Source organism: Dendropsophus ebraccatus, chromosome 9 (assembly GCF_027789765.1).
Source record: "Dendropsophus ebraccatus isolate aDenEbr1 chromosome 9, aDenEbr1.pat, whole genome shotgun sequence".
Classification (NCBI taxonomy): Eukaryota; Metazoa; Chordata; class Amphibia; order Anura; family Hylidae; genus Dendropsophus; species Dendropsophus ebraccatus.
The window spans coordinates 35,068,276-35,089,069 of NC_091462.1; the positions used below are offsets into that span (position 1 = coordinate 35,068,276).

Genomic DNA, 20,794 nt, shown 5'->3' on the forward strand with positions numbered 1-20,794 from the left:
ACAAATTTGTTTAAAAAAAAAAAAAAAAGTGGCCATGTGTTTGTAGTGCTGGATAACCCCTTTAAGCACTCCTATAAACAATGCATTGAGCAACATGAGTATGCACAGTCATGCTCTATTCACATAGGAAGCTATGTAAGTCTTGCTTCTGAGATCATGGGTGGTCTCAGCAGTTGGGCCCCGTACCACAAGAATGGGGAACCTTTGTCCCCCTAAAGCTTTGGCTGTCCAGGAATGATGGGAATTGTAGTCTTGCAACAGCTGAAGAGCTAAAGATTCCCCATCCCTGTCCCATGATCATAAAATAATTCCCTATACTGTGGATGTAGGATTTCTATAGGCATTATGGGGGAGATTTACAAACAAGGCGTAAAGTGAAACCGTCTCAGTTGCCCCTAGCAACCAATCAGATTCCACCTTTCATTTGCCAAAGAGTCTGTGAGGAATGAAAGGTGGAATCTGATTGGTTGCTAGGGGCAACTGAGCCTGTTTCACCATGTTTGATAAATCTTTCCCTATATTTTTATGTCTGTATCTACATGCGATCTATTTAATAAGATTCTGAACATGACCAAGTGCAAGAAGCCATACACAGACATGGCATTGCTTATTTGACATAACGGAACTAATAAATCCAAATGGAGCATGCGGGATATTGGAGAACGTAATGCAACCCGATCCATAAGGGTGCACAAATAACTCCAAAGAATAACAATGGCTTATTCCGAACCTATTCTGTACAGAACGAATGCAGATCTCAAAGACGTGAGCGTAAATGAGGCCTTTCCCAGTCTGATGTGTTGTCAGTATAAATATATGTTGCTATATGTCATCATATTTCCTGTTAGACTCACAAACGGTGTCCTGAAATGTGATATACACTGCCCAAATGAAATCCGTTTCTACTGGAATTCCATCATATTAGTGATTTATCGAGTATGTGTCCTACTTTAAAGGGATTTTACCACTAACTATTGATTACATGTCACTTATTACAAACTGTCATCTGTATGCATGCATTGGTAAAGCAACAGCACCCCCTGCTGGGGAACTGGAGGAACTATTGTGAAATATTACAAATGATGTAGAAACAAACTCAATACAGGGGACCAAGACAAATAATCATGAAGGGTTAAAATATTTTAGGATGATGAAGATTACAGTGTATAGATGCCATCTAACACCTGCTAATTTACATTATAAATCTTAAATGAATGTCTATATACAATGTAGGTGAACTGATGCAGTAATGGACACAATGCTGTGTATAAAGCTTAGAAATGGTGGTCTGAGACCTATGTAACCAATCATGTCTGATCAGAATGACAGTAGACAGTCATACAATGCTACACTGGGGATTCCAGGTGTACCAGATGACACTATAGTGATAGAAACAGTCGGGAATTACATATGGTATAGACATCATCACTGCTGCCCCATATGTTGGTCCAGTGTAATGGCGTTTACACAGGCAGATTTATCTGACAGATTTTTAAAGCCAAAGCCAGAAATGGATTTGAAAACAGAAGAAATCTTAGTCTTTCCTTTGTGACGTGTTCTCTGTTTATAGTCTGTTCCTGGTTTCGGCTTAAAAAATCTTACAGATAAATCTGTTTGTGTAAACGCACCCTAAGGCTCAGCTCTACCAGTCACATGGTGGCATCCACAGCAGGTGTGGACCCTAGCACTGTTAGGGATATATACAGTGAATATAAAAAGTCTAATACCCCTGTTAAAATGCCATTGTTTTCTTCATGTATAAAATTCAGGTTGAGAAGAATCATTTCAGAACTTTTCCCACCTTTAATGTCACCTATAACCCGTACAATCCAATGTTTTAGGGTGGCCTAACACGTACCACATCGCAGCAGATTTCACCCTGTGAGTTCCACAGCAAAATCGGCAACAACGACTGCGATTTATGCCAAACATACGTTGCATTTTAATGAATGGAATCCCGGCTGGAGCGTATACACATAATATATCCTCCGGCCGGGATTCCATCCAGCCGCACGAAAAACTGACATGTCAGCTTTCTGTGACCGCTATTCATTGAATAGCGGCCGCGCAGACATTGTCAGTTCACACAATGGAGTGTGCGGCAACGGCTGCACGCTCCATTATGTGCAGCAGTGAAATGGGATGAGGGCGCTTCATCAGAAATAGAGATAATCTCTGACACTGGCCGGGTCACAGAACGGCCGGTGTCTCACGCCATGTGAACATGGCCCAATGGTGGAAAAAAAAGTGAAATTATGTGGTTACATAGGAGGTAAAGATGCTGGAATATAGGGCATCAGATCTTACAAAGAGCAGTATCTTCGAAACGTATTGTCTGCTTTCCTTATTAATAAATCTATTTTACATGTCCTATAGCTGACATGTTTGTACTTCTCTTTGCCACACAGCAACTCAACAAGTTCATCCAGGATCACCGATTGGATTTGGCGTCTACTACCTGCTGATGTCATACCTAGACCAGTGGAAGGCAGCAGTCTGTATTATCTGCATCTAAAAGTCACTGGCATTTACTACTATGCAGCCTACTAGATTCCTGGGATACTACACTATGTGCCCTCTCCAGTCTTTATTTCTCTCCCTGTATACCCATACACCAGTACTTTGCTGACGTAGCCTATGACTCTATAAGAGCATTCAGTCTTTTTGGGTAGGAGTCTATTAGCATCTGGATTTGGATTTTTCCTTGCAAAAATGCTCCAAATCTGTCAGATTGTGAGGCCATCTCCTATGTACAGCGCCCTCTTCAGGTCAAACCGTAGATTTTCAATTAGGTTCCAAAACTTTGGTATTTTTTTTAGGCAAAGCTATTCCTTTGTTGATGCTAAGATATGTCAGGCTTGAAGGTTTTGTGCCAGTAATGACTGATATTTGGAACTGTACAATTCTCTCCACCTTGACTAAAGTCCCAGTTCCAGCTGCAGAAAAACAGCCCTGGAGCAAAATGCTGCCTGCCCTGTGCTTCACTTATGGTGATTAGTAATGAGCGAACTTACCAAAGATTCCGCATTTGACTTTTGAAAATTGATGCAGCCCTAGGGAGTCCTGGATGCAGCCATAGGCTATATCCATGTTTTCCTGGCAGACCACACAACTGCTATGGGGCCCTTGCAGCAGGGGAGCCCAGAGAAGCTGGGTCTGCCTCTATTGTACTCGCCCTGGACGAGCATACTCATACTCACCTGGCCTGGATTCATGGGGCCCCTACAGTTTTTTGCAATGGTGCCCCATGAATCCTAGCTACGCCCATGCTTTTGGTGATCTGCAGCGTTGGATTTGCACCAAATATAGCTATTGGAATTAGGGCAAAAAGTCCCTCCTTGTCTCATCACCCACAATACATTTTCTTAGCTGAGCTGAGCTTAAATGTTTTTTTTTTTTTGAAAAAAAAATAAAAAATTAAATTTTATCACTCTATCCCACAACTCAGACATATACTGTCACTTGTACTGTCACATGCAGTACCCAAACAGGACTTGAGGACCTGGACCTGAGGAAGAGGTATATCCTTGAAAGGCGTTTGTAGGAAGTTAATCAGAATCACTTTAAATTATGGCTGTCATGTACGTGTGACTATGATAAGTTAATTCTAAACACAACCACATCCCCAATTATAAGAGGCTGTTCACACTCATACAACCACATTATGTTACTTTTGTTATCTTTACTCTTGTTTTTGAGATTATAGGTCACATTGATGGTGGAAATAAATCTGAAATGATTTGTCTTGGTCTGATTGTTTTTACTTGACAAAAAAAATGACATTTTAACAGGGATGTGCATCCAACCTATACCCTGCTAGGTATACATCAAAGCAGCAGTGACACTATAATTCATGATAAAGTTCATGTCAATCTAGATAGGTAGAATAAAAGTGCGCTTACACTACGGAATCTGTGCCGATAACATCCCACGGATTCCGCCGCTCGCCCCCACTTGCCATAGACTCCATTTTATGCTCAAACAGATTTTGCCATCCGCCCAAGAATTGACATGTCAATTCTTTGGGCAGTTGGCGGAATCTGCCCGAGCATAGAATCGCACGGGAAGAGAGTCAAGTGGGACGAGCGGCGAAATCCATTGTATGTTATCTGCGTGGATTCCGTATTGTGAACGCACCCTTAGAGCAATCTAATGCATATACATGTGCTGGTGTAGGGTACTCTGCACATGGTAAATTTGGTTAGATTACAATAAATTAGACCCTTTTGTTTAATTTGACTTAAAGGGGAACTATCAGCAGGTTAGCCGAATTTATAGCTCCCTAGTGAGCACGGAACACTGAGGATGAAGCGATGTCTGTTACCTTCATCCTCCGCGCCAACCCTGGGCTGTTAGTTGTGAAATCCTGTGCCCGGTAAGCCGTTAGTTTTGTCTAACCTGCTCATAGTTCCCCCTTAAAGGATATCTTCATCTATATATCATGCTTTGGGCCACAGACATGTAAGGAGCTGACAAAACAAACAGTACCTGTCTCTTAGCTGATGGCTGTTTGCAAAGTAATAAAATCATATTTGCCTTCTAAGCTCAGGTGTCACAGAGGTAGTGTGCAGCTGCAGTTCCTCCTCCTTCCTTCACTTCTCCTTGCTTGGCTTCCAGCACTAAACATTCATCATGCAGAGCAGAAAGGGATGGGGGAGGGAAGAACTGTGTATGCTGCCCACCCAGAGTGGGAATGAAGCCCCTGTGGACAGTGTCTGACATGGGCAGAGGTGGCAGCAGAGAGCACCATGTTGGATTGGAAAGACGACATGACTTTCTGCAGGACATACAGCAGCTGGTAAGCACCGGAAGACTTGAATTTCTTTTTTAGGGTGCGTTCACACCTACAGGATCAGCAGCAGATCTGCAGCAGATTTGATGGTGCAGATTTGATGCTGTGTTCAGTTATTTAAGTGGAATCTGCTGCGGATCCGCAGCAGAAAATCAGCTGCGGATCCGGTAAGTGTGAACGTACCCTTAATCAACGTAATCTACAAATCTGTAGCACCAGTTGACTTGAAAATTAATTTTTATCCTCTAAATTAGCCCTGTAAATTATATATATATATATCTATATATATATATATATATATATATATATATATATATATATATATGGGTTATATATTGTTATAGCTGTATGTCCTGAAGCAATGGTGAAGATACGGTCTGTTATTATAATTCAAGTCAATTTGTATGGAAAAAAAAAAAATCTGAGAGACTTTGCTGGCCCGCCAATCTCGCTGGTATTAAAACTAAGGAAATTGACATTAAAATCAGCACATTAGGTGGTTTATTGAGCCCATGGCACATTATGACTGTATTGTTAACAATTGTTAATGGTATATTTTTGTCGCTTTTAATGAAAAGATCCCAGAGCTTCTCACTTAATACTGCCTCCTTTGTATGGATGTTGGAAACCAAATAGTTACATTGTTAATGAGTCCTGAAAATATTTTATATATTTTTTTTTTCTGCTGAAAAGAAGTGACAACCAGGGGCTTTGAACAAAGCTTGTGATCAGGATAAAAAGTAAAAGGCAATTTGTAAAATTATATATGTTTTCCAGACAGAGAAAAAGAAGGTTGAGGCTTTAAAACATGTTGCTATTTCTGCTTGGTGTTAATTGGCTCTATGACAACATAATGAACAGGTTTGCAGCTTTCCTCCGATCAGTACAGCCAATGGTGAATATTACAAAGATGGGGATTGTAGCCCGGCAGCGGATTATCAAGTGAAGTTCTCCCACAAGGTCCAGTTATTCCGGCGCTAGATGTCATCGCTAAGCCGGGCTTTGTCAAAGAATCAACAAAAAAAAAGGCAAAAATGTAAAGTAACAGACTATAAATAGACAATGCTTAGAAGAATGTATGGTGTTAAAGGGAAAATCATGGGATTTGACATCCATATTCATATAGACTATTATTGTACATAATTTTATATTCACTGTCACTGTGTAGTGAGCTGACATCTTACAGATGTTGCATTAGAGGAGGAGTAACCATTGTGGTCATGCTCAAGACTCATTTTTTAACCCCTTCAAAACCGGGCTAATTTTCGTTTTTGCGTTTTCATTTTTTCCTCCACGTGTTTAAATTTTTTTTTTCACCTACAGACCCACATGAGCCCTTATTTTTTGGACCACTAATTGTACTTTGCAACGGCAGACTTAATTTTTCCATAAAGTATGCCGTGAAATCGGAAAAAAAATTATTTGTGCAGTGAAATTGAAAAAAAAAGAAGGAATTTGTTTTCATTTTGGAAGGGTTTTGTGTGTACGCCATAAGTTTGATAGTAAAACTAAAATATTATATATGTTCCTCAATCATATGTAATTTATATCACTTTTCTTTTATCTGTCAGCTTTTAAAAAATTAAAACCTTTTTAAAAAAAAGTGTGTTTAAAATCGCTCTATTCCCAGCCTTATAACGCTTTTATCCTTTGGGCTATGGGGCTAAGTGAGGTGTATTTTTTTTGTGCCATGATCTGTATTTTCTATTGGTACCTTACTTTCATATATGCGACTTTTTGATCACTTTTTATTACAATTTTTCTAGATTTGATGTGACAAAATATGCGCAATTTAGCACTTTGGTGGGTTTTGTGCTTACGCCGTTTACTGCGCGAGATCCAGAATGTAATAATTTCATAGTTCGGGTGATTGCGCACGCGGCAATACCAAATATGTTTGTTTATTAATTTATTTTTATTTACAAAATTGGAAAAGGGAGGTGATTCAAACTTTTATTAGGGGAGGGGATTTTTTTTTATTAATAAAAACACTTTTTTACAGTATACATTAACTTTTAGTAGATCAGGTCATTGCTGTATTGCTTTGGTCTGCCGCAGACCAGATGAATGGATAACCAAACCGGGATCAGCGTCAGTGCGACGCTGATCCCCGGACTGGTAAGCAGAAGGGATCTCCCCTCTGCGATCGCAAATAATACATTTAAATGCAGCCTTTCAGCAATACTCTTCTCCCTGCTGCTCCACCCCAGGTGCCAAGGAAAAGCTGGATCCAATCCTAGAAAACTATACCCAGTTTCTCAGGATTGGATCCAGCTTTTCCTGGCATCCTGGGAAAAGTGGCAGGGAGCGAAGCAGCGCTGAAAGGCTGCGGGCTTGATGAGCCGAGCGCTGATCAAACAAAGCTCTTCACTTTATTAAGATCAGTGATTCGTTCATCTTTAGATATAATAATCGCCAATATAGTTGTAAATTAATATGAGAAAATGTTTTTTTTTTTTTTAAATAACATTTTAAAAATTCCTGTCCATGTGTCATGCTAAATGGATTTCTCTAGCTCTGAAGGACTATTCACCATGAATTTTTTATCTAATCTATCAGCATATTGTTTCAGAGCAGGAAGAGCAGAGCAGATTGATATATATATCTTTATTGGAAAAAATTCAGTGTAACTTACTGATTACAATCTCTGTCCTTACTGTTCTTAGGAGTCCAGTGGGTGGTGTCAGTCATTGATAGGACTACCCACTGGGCTCCTATGCATTAAAGATAGGAGATTTCAATCAATAAACGAATATAATTGGGTTCAAACACCCCCTGAAGAAGTTAGTATTTGACTGATGGGATGCATGGGGTATGGGCAGGTTCAGGACTGTTTGCGTCCCCCCCCTCCCTTCAGTTTGGTAACACACTCATTTATGGGCATGGTGCTAAGACATTGTGATGCCCTTTGAGGAAGGGATTGCAGGAGGGGCCACATTCATTGGTCCCAATTATATGGTTCTGATTTGTAGAAAACTCATGTATATTATTCATACTAGAGATGTGTGTTTCATGTCCTCCCAGGCTGTGTTCTTCTTGTTGTAGATATATCTCTAGGATATGTGTCATCTATTTAGTGTTCTAGTTTAGTGTTTTTTCTGCACAGCGGCTCCCCAGCCACAGGTAGTCTATTGACCTCAATGGGGCTGTGATGCAGTTTCCACGCAGAGTTTCTCTTCTGTAGCCTGCACGTTTTCACAATTTTGGCAGCAACAAGTGAACCTCAAATGTATGGAGGCCCCTGGATCCTCCTCAACTTTTGATGTTGGAGAAAGAATGATTAGGCTTGTTGGATTTCAACTGCCTGACTTAAATTTTTAGGAAGATGGACCGCTGCCAGATATCTTCTCTGTACTCATGTATGTTCATGTGTAAGGGGTGAATGGTAGCTGATGACAATGTCACAGCTACCATGAAGGCAGACCATGCAACAGCTACAGGGCCTGTTTCCCCCCTGGCAAGGCAAGGTCTTCCTCCATGGCATGGCTCACAGCACCCACATCCACCACCACTGGCAGGGCTCCCTGCCCTGTCAATCTCTCTTGTAGCTGGAGGCACACTTTCACCTCCAGCCACAAGAGGTACTCCTACCCAATACACATACTCACCTGACCCGGTGTTCATTCTCCCAGCTGCAGCATTCATGAGGCCCCATACAATTTCTTGCTATGGTGCCCCATGAATCCTACCTATGCCCCTGGATGATGGCCAAAGGAATGTTTGGGTGTGTGGGCACCTTTAAAATGGTGTTCTCCCTTCTAGTTAAACTCTTGCAACTTTTTTTTTTTTTTTACACTGTTGGACGGCGATCTTACATTGATACAGGAAGCTGCCGCATATAATCCAGAGCTGGTAATTCTTATGGCGTGTCCATTCCTTTTTATTACAAGGCACAGCTAGGATGTAAATGCCTACAAGTATATACATAAACATGCAATTTCTAAATAAAAAAAATAGTCATTTATTAGTGCACCCCGTGGCTCATTTCTAGCAGAAAGTGTAAACAGATAGCTGAAAATACACTTTAATGTGTCCCATTTACCTTAGGATAAAAACCTTGAAAGCAGCGACCAGTTAAGAAAATAATTTAACCACAAGTGTTTGCAGCAAGATGGGATAGTGACATATTTATTCCTAAAATGACTAATAATTTATGTAATGAAAAATTGCTTATGTTTCAATCCTGTAACAGTGAATGTAAAGTGACTGGAGAATTCTTACAGTATAATGGGAGCTTGTAGAATTGTACGTGTTCATATGGGGGAAGGGGAGGAGTTTATTACATAGAAACAACTCCAAAAGAAAAGGCATACTCAAGGGGCACTTTGGCAAATAAATTGTATAGACAAAAGTATGCAAATGTTTGGGAAAAAGGTGTTAGAGGGGGTATTCTAGCCTTAGTGTATAGATTAATATACTGTTAGGATGGAAGGGATACAAAAAAGAAACATACTTACCTAGCCCTGGTCCCTTTTGCCTCTATATCCAGTTTCCTAGTCTTCTCTCTTCTTTCTGCTTCCAAGATAACTGCTCAGCAGCAGAACCATCTGATTCACTGGCTGCAGTGGTGTGTCTTCCAGCACTTGGACACCTGGGAAACAGGAAAGGTGAGAGAAGACTGGGGCAGACCAGGGCTAGGTAAGTATGTTTTTTTTCTTTTTTTTCCTGTTTCCCTCCCACTTCAAGTAGTGGAAGATTGGGGCCAAATACTTTTTTCCCTCTATGGCCATGTTCACACCCACACACACCCACACCCAAAAAGTGTCCAACTTTTCTACTTAAAAAAAAAGTCCATTATTGCCACAATTTTATTGACTTCAATGCAATTCATTGAAGTCAATGGAATGACAGACTTCTAATGCACACAGTGTATAAAATAACAAACATTGTCTGCACGGACGTCAAAATAACAATAATGTTAATTATTTTCAGATGTCTATTGTAAACAGCAGACATTATTTTTTTTGTTGTTCACAGTTTTCCTTTTTTCACCGTTTTTACTATTACATTCAATGGACTTTTGAATTAAAGACAAACCCAAGGGCAGTTAGTAAACACAAAAACATTGTGGTTTTACAACATGTTTTAGGCTGGGTTCACACCTGCATTTGTCTTCTCCGCCTACTTTCTGTTTGATCACAATCTGATCTCATTGATTTTATTGGGTCAGTTTTTGTATAAATTAATTTCAGTTTGAATCCATCCCCTTTTTTCCAGCTTTTGAACGGTTAAAAATAAACATGGCACAAACTTTCTTTAGCTGTTCAAAAAAAAGACAAACCGAAATGAAACATCTACTCAAATTTTCAATTGAAGTCTAGGGTAATGGATGGATATAGGTGGCTTTCATAATAACGGACGCTATTTGTACAATCACCAGTGTCCTTATGAAATAATGGCCATTATTTGTTTGTGATCCAATCACTGGTAACATTAAAACCACTGTCAGGTAAAGTCAATAACATTCATTATCCCCTAAATTTAGCTCTTCTCAAGGAGTGGCAGCAAGTGAAAAGTCAGTTCTTGAAAGCAGGAAAACGTAAGAATAAGGATCTGATACAAGAGCCAGATGGTGATGGTTGTATAACTGGGTCAGAGCATCTTCAAAACAGCAGGCCTTGTGGGGTGTGTCTGATAAGCACCTAGAGTTATTGAGGACAACAGATAAACCAAAAGCAGAGTCATAGATGCCCAAGACTGATGCACGTGGATAGCATAGACTAGCCTATCTAGTCTGATCTTACAGACCTATAGTACCACAGATCACTGCTCAGTATGATAGAAGTGAGGCAATACATAGTACATGGGGCTATGTATCTACAGACTGGTCAAATTGTGTGATTTTTGCTGAACATTAACGTGTTTCTTCAAAAATGAGAGAGAGAATCTTATATCATTTTTTTTTATCCGAAAAAAAAAGGCTAGGGCTTATTTTCAGGTAGATCTTATTTTTTTCCCCATGAACAAGAATTGCTTTCTTGTACTCATAGAAACATAGAAGATTGTCGGCAGAAAAAGACCACTGGGTCTTTTAGTATTTTCTTTCCTATTATCTTAGGATAGATAGAGGTTTACCCCAGGAAGGTTTAAATTCCGTTATTGTAGATTTACCAACCACCTCTGCTGGAAGTTTGTTCCAAGTATCTACTACTCTTTCAGTAAAATAATATTTTCTCACATTGCTTCTGATCTTTTCCCCAACTAACCTCTCACTGTGTCCTCTTGGTCTTGAGCTCAGTTTTTTACTAAAAACACTCCCCTCTTGAACCTTATTTAGTCCTATAACATACTTAAAGGTTTCAATCATGTCCCCCCTTTCCCGTCTTTCCTCCAGACTATACAGATTCAAATCTTTAAGTCTTTCCTGATATGGTTTATGCCTTACACCCTCCACCATTTTTGTAGCCCGTCTTTGGACCCGTTCTATTTTATCAATATCCTTTTTTAGATGAGGTCTCCAGAACTGGACACAGTATTCCAGATGTGGCCTCACCAGAGCTCTATACAGCGGGATCACAATCTCCCTCTTCCTACTGGTTCTACCTCTAGCTATACACCCCAGCATACTCCACGGAATAACCTTTTTTCTTTTTGAACTCATGTTGGTAAAAATGTACCATTACCTCTACAGTAAACAGATGAGCGAATCTATTCACAAATTTGGCCTGAATTTGCAGATTCGGGAGGCAGGAGGTGGGACGCAGAAGTGGGTGAGATGATTTTGCCTTGCCGTGACGGGAGGCCCTTTCCAGGATGGTTAGTATCTAAAGCATGCCTATAGTCTCTATGATGTCAGTGACATAACCTAGCGCTGGAGGCGATAACCATAATTAGGGCTTATTTTTGGAGTAGGGCTTCAAAATCCTGAAAAATTAAGCTAGGGCTTATTTTTGGAGAAACACCGCTTTTATGCTGCCAGGACCACTAGTAAGGCCTGTAGCAGTCATGTCAATGCTCAAAAATTAAAAACTGGTCCTGCATGGAAGCATTGCAGTTTTTATGGCCAACATAAATAAAAACTTTGTAATATTGTAAACAATTTATCACCTGAATTTTTTTTTTTTTTTAATCTACCAAGGCGAGTTTTCAGAGCAGTGCTGCCTCCTTCTAGCGGTTGACTACTGGTCTATGTGTGTAGCACCACGGCATTGGCAGAGTAAAGTAAGTACTCTGCTTTCCCCTACACTGACAAGTCAATATAGTTCTAAATGGCATCACATAACAATGGGTAATAAATCAAATAATTATTTAGCAGCTTAAGACATGAAATAGTTGGCATCATATAAATGGAGTCAGATTAAATTTTATTGCTCCCGTTCAAGTTGAAGGCAGGACGTCAAGAAATGTTCAAAAATTGCAACATAAATATCAATTCTGCGGAATAAGAGGACAGCATGCTATGAGGCATCTAAAAATACAACTTGGTTTTTCTTAAGAACTAAACAGTTTAATATAAGAGGAAACATATGTTAAGTCACATGTAAAGAAGCCGTGAAGCAGTGAAGTTATGTACACCTCTCCTATCTTCTTCTGTGATCTCTCTCTCGGCTTCTACTTCTCCCCCTGTCTCGACTTCGGCTCCTTTGATCTCTGCTCTTCCCTTTGTCTTTTCCATCTTCATATTCTCTCCTATGTCTGTAGTTACTTCTGCTTGAACTCCTGCTTCTATGCCGGTGGCTTCTGGATCGTTCATTGCTTGGGCTTCTGTGAGATCTGGATTTCTCAGGCCTATTACTCTTGTCTGCTCTCTCCTCCCTCTGATGACTGTTGTCTTCCTGTGTTCTGCGATGTTCCCTCTGGAGATCTCTACTGCTCCTACAATCTTCCTGTCCACCTTCACCCTTTTTGCGGCTTGTGGAAGGCTCATCTAAAGATTTGCCTTTCCTTGACCGAGACTGCTCTTCACTGTCACTGCTACTATCTCCAGAGTCTTTAGCTGACTTCTTATTCTTGGACTTCTTCTTACGTTTCCTCTCCTCCTCTTCGCTGCTAGAGTCACTATCGCTATCAGAAGAGGAGCCACTGGAGGAACTGCTGCTTTTGCGTTTCTTGTGCTTTGTTTTGCTTTTTTTCTTCTGTGCCTTCTTTTTCTTCTCTTTCTTCTTCTTTTTCTTTTCAAGACGATCCAGCTTCCTAAAATTTAAAATAGAAGAGAAAATAAGGCATGTAAGTCAGAACAGTGATTCCTGTAGGTCTTACGTCTACAGAAGACACATGCTGGATGGCCACATTAAAGGTCTGTTCACACTACGGAATCAGCGCAGAAATTCCACTCGAAACCCGGGATTCGGTGCACAGTCCACAGGCAGTGGTTCCAAGCGGAATTTCTGCACCCATTCCATAGTGTGAACGGGCCCTAATACTTAAACAACACGATAAGGGAGGAGTGTAAGATCACAGGAGGTCAAAATGCTAACAGTGCTAAGATGCCCTTTGATCTCCAGACTAGAGTCCTTAGTCTCCCTGTTGGGTACAGCGCTAGGATATCTCCAACAGCTCCTAAAGACAATAAATAGAGGTGGTATGAATGGGTAACCACCACTCAATTCCAACAGGAGACTTGAGACCCCATTCTGAAAATCATGAATAGACTTTCAGCAGTTGGACCCCTCTGATCAGATTGTGGGTACAGAGTTGCTTTAAAGCGAGGTCTATAGTTAACTTTTCTAGTGCTGTGGAGCAAATGTTTTATTTTCTCCTATGTCAATGAGTAAAATGTAAATATAGAAGAGTAAATGGGGGAGGAGGGGTAATACATAATTTAAAATAAAGATATTTTTAACATGAACATTTAAAGGCCACAAGATGTGATAAAAAGAAGTAATCCATGAAGCATTACTATGATAGAAGTGACCCACCTTTCCCTAGGAGGTTAAAAGTGACACTTCAGTCAAACAGAAACGAAAGGAAATCTTTCATTAAAGGTTATATTCACATTTGACTTCCACTCATTCAGTGTACAACAGATACCACGGTTTTGCAGTAGGATTCAAAGGCTTTCTGTAAGGTGTCTGTTCAGAGATTTCATCACATATCAACATGACAGAGGCTTATAAAGGCTACCTCCAATGATGTAGCCAAGAGTCATCAGGGTGGTCCCCAGAAGTATCTCCCTGCCACACCAGCCTTGAATGATAGATCTTAGTGTCCATTCACACAGAAAAATTATCTGACAGATTATTTGCCAAAGATTTGAAGCCAAAGCCAGGAATGGATTTGAAAAGAGGAATAATCTCAGGTTTTCCTTAATGACCGGATCTGTTTATAGTTTGCTCCTGGCTTTGGCTTCAAATCTTTGGCACATAATCTTTCTGTGTAAATGGACCCAAACCCTATAGCCAATTAAAGGGGTTATCCAGCGTGGGGGCTATTTTTAGATGTGGCCGGGGAGGTGAGTGGACGTCTTTTCTTTCAGCCACCTCCTCCCCGGCCACATCTAAAAATAGCCCCCACGCTGAATAACCCCTTTAAGGCTGATGGGGCAGGGAGAAGAAATCTGGGACCAACTCAATGATTTGTGGTTTGGAAAAGTTTTAATGGGAATCTGTCAGCACCTGGGCCCTATCCGAGGTGCTCTGTAGCAGTCAGTCCCCTAGTAAGCATGTAACCTTTTGTCAATTTGTCAGTGCAGTGGATATTGCACACAATCCTACTGTAATGAAGTGTCAAAGGCAGTTATTGTGTGCAACAAACAATCAGAGACACTGGCTGCGTGTGAGCGAGCAGGAGGTCAGGCAGTAGAGATTATTCATAAAGAAGAGGGAGAAGGAAGGAGGGGTGAGGTGTGTCAGAGTGTGGCACAAACACCGAGCCACAATTCCTCTTTGACTCGTCATTATAGTAGGAGACCTAAAATTGTGCATAATTCCCCACTACAAACAAATTACCACTAGGGGAATACAAACATCAGCATACCATCTGCTGACATCAGCATAGGTGCTGACTAGAGATGAGCGAACCAGGTTCGGGCTTGAGTCGATCCGAACCCGAACGTTCGATATTTGATTAGTGAGGCTGCAGAACTTGGATAAAGCTCTAAGGTTGTCTGGAAAACACGGATACAGCCAATGACTATATCCATGTTTTCCACATAGCCTTAGGGCTTTATCAAAGTTCAGCAGCCACCGCTAACCAAATGCCGAAAGTTCGGATCGACTCGAGCATGCTCCAGGTTCGCTCATCTCTAGTGCTGACAGATTTAAAGTGATGACTGCACAAGAGGCAACCAGTGGGGCAGGCGACTGCCTAGTTATCCATACAGTGTTGAAAATCTTTTCTGCAAAGCTCCTTTATATTAAAGTCTTCCAGTATTAACCACATCCCTGCTCTCCTGCTGCTTCTTTAAATATTTGCTAGGAGAGGTGGTGCGCACCATTAACGGTACCCTGTAACTTTAATGTAGACCCCTATTATTTGCTCTAAGAAACATAAACCGACAAAAAACATCTAACAGCCTTAGGGCAAATGGCTGTTATGGGGAAACAGGGGTTTGCTTCACTTTTTTTTTTTTTTTTTTTTTAACATGCCATGGTTGCCATCAAAACTTTTTATTTCCCAGTGGATTAGCTTTCATCAAATCACATGACAATCCACCTGCAAATGTTTGCCATTTTTGCAAGGACTGGCTTGCAAAATGGGGAGATAGTTATGTTGATTTCCAGTGATGTAAACTACACATCTGAAGCCAAAACACAAGGGTTCGTCTTGGATTTTTGCCATCAGATGCACAAATGTGCTCTACGGGGGCACATAAGGAATTGTCCTCATGTGTAATCACCTAATCAATAAATCCATTTGTTATAACTGGAATGTGTTAATGTGTTCTCTACATTTGAAATGTTCTCCACATTATTAATATTCTCCCACAACACTGGAGAAAAGGGGGGGGGGGGGGGAATTGTCACACATAACCAATGTTGTGCTATTTGCAATAGCTTTACATGCTACTAAGTGTACGTATGTGTAATTTATGCAACACCCACTATTGTTTTGTGTAATCCAGGCATCCCTGCTGTCAAAGCAATGCCAACCAATAGACAGACTATTCAACAACTCTAAGCTCTAAATCCTATAATTCTCCTTACTCTATGCACGGTTGAATATTTTCTCTCAATGGACGCACCAATTACAGTATACATTGCCACTTTACAAACAACTGGATCCTGCTGTGAAATCAGACTTTATACTTGTCCACAACAATAAAGAACCGGGACATGAATTGACTTAATAAGAACACCCTACGTGGAACGGGGTCACATTCCGTAAGAGGTTGGTATAGTTTTACACAACAGAAGAATGAATGCATGGTGTTTTATGGTCCCAAGGCAAGTGATGCATGAGAACAGTAAACTGTAAAATCTACCCCCCTCTGACTTGTACTATGGAAGAAATTCTTATCATATAGGTAGCACAGATATTACCTACTCAAATAATGAATTTAGATAGGTATTGGTTATCAATTGCTTGAATGAATTAAGCTTGGTGGTCTACCGGCATAGTGCTCCTTGGGCATGACCAGATGACAATGGCGTTAGTACTAGTATACTGGTTAGTAAATCATAGGTACTCAAAAACAGATTATGTTCCACAAGTTTTCCTAGGACTTCACTATTAAGGAAGAGAGAAAGAGTAAAATAAATAAATAAAGCAGCACTTGTAATAGCAAAAAGAAAAAACTGTAAAGAAAAAGCAGTGGCACTCACCATTGTGAATATTTGTGCAGATTCCTTTATTCAAAACCGCATGGACATGACCATGGCAGACACCAGAAAGGTGCAGGTACCTGCACCTGTCTTTCATCCGTCCTGATCATGTCCATGCATTTTTGACTAAAGGAATCTGCACAAATATTCACATTGGTGAGTGCCACTGCTTTTTCTTTATCATTTCATTATCACCTCTATGGAAATACAGATTTAGTGAGCACCACAGGATACCCCGTATTGTACGGACATTCTGCCCTCCCTGCAACCTGTAGTGGCGATCACTCTACTTTGGTTGCAAAAATAAAATAAACTAACTCTCTTGGCCTTTTGCCAATGGTGGCTTACTGAGAACTTGTATATAAGGACACTGTATGCTGCTGACACTGACTAGAAGATAATCTACAGCTGACTCTCTAGCCTGAGGTAAAAGTACAACTCACAACATGCCCTGACAGCTGCAGATTTGGCCACACTCATGTGCACCATGTTCAGATCAGCTCCTGCACTTTAAAGCAACTCTGTACCCACAATTTGTCCCCCCAAACCACTTGTACCTTCGGATAGCTGCTTTTAATCCAGGGCTTACATTTGTATATGCATTAGGATGGCACCACCTCTCAGTCCTTCCTCCCCACCCTCCTCATCATTAGGAATGATCCAGGAACATTTACTGCTGTTTGAGCTTTGCACAGGTGTATTAACGATCCAGCCCATGTTTATTATACACACAGGTGGGGAATAGGAGACAATCTGCCTGGAGCATTCCTAATGATGAGGAGGGTGGGGAGGAGGGACAGAGAGGTTGTGCCAGCCTAATGCATATACAAATGTAAGCCCCGGCCGTTAGACACAGCACTGCCGGATTAAAAGTTGTTTTTATGACAATAACTGCATCACCTGCCGAACGGACCCTAGGACAGATCTTGGATTAAAAGCAGCTATCCGAAGGTACAAGTGGTTTGGGGGGTCAGATTGTGGGTACAGAGTCGCTTTAAAGGGGTTGTGCAGGGAGCATAAGAGGCGACATTGTGCAACTATTGGTCATCAAATCTGGTGATAAATGGAATACAACCGCCCTCACATCTATACCTTCTGAGACGTGGAAGTGCAGGACACAGGCACCAGGGAGCAGAAGACTTGAGTTGTCTTCTGGTCAGTGCACAACCCCTTCAACCATAGTCCTAAGCCCCACCCACGTATGTAGTTCAAGGTCGAATTGTGAATTACCTCAAAAGTTTCTGCTTTTGCTTTGTAGATAGGGATTTTAAAAATTCAACTTCTGGATCATCGTCTTCCTCCTCGGGTTCACTGACAACATATCCCTGGGGAAGAGAGGAAAAAAAGTCAGATTGTGTACCCTGTAAACGTGAAAACAATATACCTCCTGCATTCTTATGAAAACTTACACAAATTCACTTTAAAGAAAAAGCTAAAAATTTGGGGCAAATTAATTCTGTTCTTTATCTCCATAAAAGGATAGCGGTCTAGTCATCAGTAGTGCTGAGTACACACTGTTCTTTTTCATCTGTTTTTGCAAAAGCCAAATGAAAAACAGATGCAATGTAGTGTGAACTCAGCCTAACCCAAATAAAGTGCTGGGTTCGGATCTGTCAGTATTTTTAACCAAAACTAGGAGTGGGTCCAAAACACAGAAAAAGCATCTCTCCCCGACTGTCAATCAGATCCAACTCTTTTGCTTTATTATAGTCTATGAAGCAAAAGAGTGGTTGTTTAGCCAGCCAGGGAGTTGAAGCACAGTGCCGCACTCTCTCCACAACTGTATCTCCGGATTGCAGTGGGTTTGAGGGGTCAGACAAGTCCAAAGTCATGACAGCAACATTTTAAATTATGGACACGGTTGTACTTCTGGTTTTGGCTTAAAATATGAACGTATATGAACTACATATGAACGTGGCCCAGAAGATTGATGTGGGTTGTATAACAGACTTGAAAACAGCTGTAATGCCATTACTATTCATGCACCAAAGAAAAAAAAAAAAAAAAAAAAGTAGACAGGTCCTTGATAATTTGGCTGACTACAGCTGCCACTAGAGAGAGGTCACTGAACACAGGATCATATTTTTGTTCAGGTTCCCACTTAGGTCCTGTTCATATCAAGTTTAGAGGAAGCTGGAGTGCAGTCAGGGTTAGAAGGAATCAAAAGCAAAATTACTGACCTATTCTTCCTGTCGAAATGAGGGACACCATGACTAAACCTCATGGATCCCATTATAGATCAGTGGGGTGCTTCAGGAACAAATGTTTATCATTCAACAGGCCTTGCAGTCATGGTTTCTGTTGTAATGGATGCAATGATGGCGGTGTACATGTTTCTGAGCTCTGAAACATGTAGATAGCGATAGTTTCCTAGAGTGCTTGATACTGACTTTGCCCAACTAAGCAGACATGTCGCTGGTAGTGTTGCATATAGACAGTGTAAACACAGCCTTAAATGCAAACTCTGGGGAAATGTAAAAATAATTTGTTCAGCAGGGGGTGGTGGTGAGGGCATAATAAAGAAGCTATACTTTCCACTCCCCCTGCAGCGCAGTGTCACCACTCATACTTTCCCCTTCGGCTCAAAAATGCCTACTTAGGCTAGGTTCACACTGCGTTTTCAGCATCTGGCTAAGTGGGTATTCCCTGCCGGATGTGATGCAGGAAGCCAGGAGAAACAAGAGACTGGCAGCTGTCAGAGTGAGCTGGTGACGTTGCGGTGGGGCCATGGGGACGGGTAACTAAAGCTTCTTTAATATTTTACCCCCAACCTCTGCTGGCCCTCGATTTTTACATTTCCTCAGAGTTCTCCTTTAATTTTATGGTTGGCAGGATTACTTTTTTTTCTAACAATATCCTAACTATTATTATGTTGATATGGCTCCTTGTGAGGCCCTGTCTCGTTTATCCATGTAAAAAAAAGAAAGGATTAATAATAAAAGGAGAAAAACACCATCATCAAGAAGAGGTAGAAGACCACCAAGAACACCAATTTAGTATTATTGACAGGTCAATAATCATTAAAAAAAAAAAAAAAATCTATAAAAGTATCTATAGGTATAAAAAGGTTAGTGTATCAAAGCTTATAATGTAATTACAGTACAAATCATATAGGTCTTTATACTACCATATAAAGCCACTATTGCTATACAGACAAATGTGCCATGTGTCAGCGTGAATAAATTTATAGTAATTTTGTGTTCTATTCTAAGAAATGTAAAAAAAAAAAAAAATAGCTCTTTGTTTATGGGCTATTAACAACTCAGTTGTGCGTATAAGCTGTATTTCTGGTGACTGCTATAAAAGCAGTAGTATACGTTGTGCAGACAATGTAATGTGCAGGGAGAACACATACAATAAAAAGGGACAAGGCACAAAGCAGGACTATGAGAGACAGTAATACACTGTGCCAAGTTTAATATCCATGTCCTTTACAAACTGTTCTAATGTGTTGCCGTTTGCACCTATACGCAGCTTTGTCTGGATTCAAAAGCTCTTGACAAATCCATCACTGAAAGTGCCCGGGAACAGATTGCTGGTAGGAAAAAAAAAAAAAAAAAAAGCGGCTTTATGGAGTGGCCATCAGGCAGCGGCGTTACACTTAGGTGTGTTGTTGCTGTGGAGATGTCGGCCTTTTATTATGAATATTCAATTACAGCAATCTCTGCGTGCCGGGATGATACAATCTAATGCACCCAGTTTTTATCCCAGCAATGCGGAGTGCTGCCATCTGCGACTATGTCCATCTAGAGACAAATTCCTCTCTATTCTTCCTTTTTCAAAGCTCCCCGGGATCAGCCAGCAGGTAGCACTGAGCAGACAATGTGGTAGGATATAATGGTTATTACTCAGGTTCACACTCAGGAAGGGGGGGGGGGAGGTTTATGTAAAAAAACAACATAGAACAAAATAAAAAATTAAAAAAAGTGATTTTTTTCTTCTTCTTGTACTGTAAATAGTAAACATAAATGCAATCATGATCCATTTAAGTGCCACTCTCTCTACCCTATGGATATGCATATTGGCAAATGATAAGTAGTCAATTTTAGAAAATTTACAGATATTTTCAGCTTACGGATAGAAAAAAAAAAATAATAATAAAATCAAATCATTACCTGTGATAGATCATTTACGGTCAGGTTTCTTCCCAGTACATTTTGTTTCAGTGCGAACCCACTGTTTCTCATCTCCGCCATTAACTCCGAGGGGTGCATTGATGGCCCTGAAAGGAGGAATTTGGTGTGAATGCATCATTGATATCTCCCTACCTTTATTCTGACTCCGCCGTAGGAATGCGTTT

At 40.6% G+C, this 20,794-nt stretch overlaps 1 protein-coding gene across 1 annotated transcript in view; it reads right to left on the reverse strand.

The window, feature by feature from the left end:
• Positions 1-12,079: 12,079 nt before the first annotated feature.
• Positions 12,080-20,794, reverse strand: part of CIR1 (corepressor interacting with RBPJ, CIR1) — a 30,077-nt gene continuing 21,362 nt past the window's right edge. The window contains exons 8-10 of the mRNA XM_069982964.1: positions 20,610-20,716; positions 17,725-17,819; positions 12,080-12,925 (exon numbers count right to left, since the gene is read on the reverse strand). Of these exons, the coding sequence (XP_069839065.1) occupies positions 12,313-12,925; positions 17,725-17,819; positions 20,610-20,716 (815 nt within the window). The 3' untranslated portion in view covers positions 12,080-12,312. The remainder of the gene's footprint in view (positions 12,926-17,724; positions 17,820-20,609; positions 20,717-20,794) is intronic.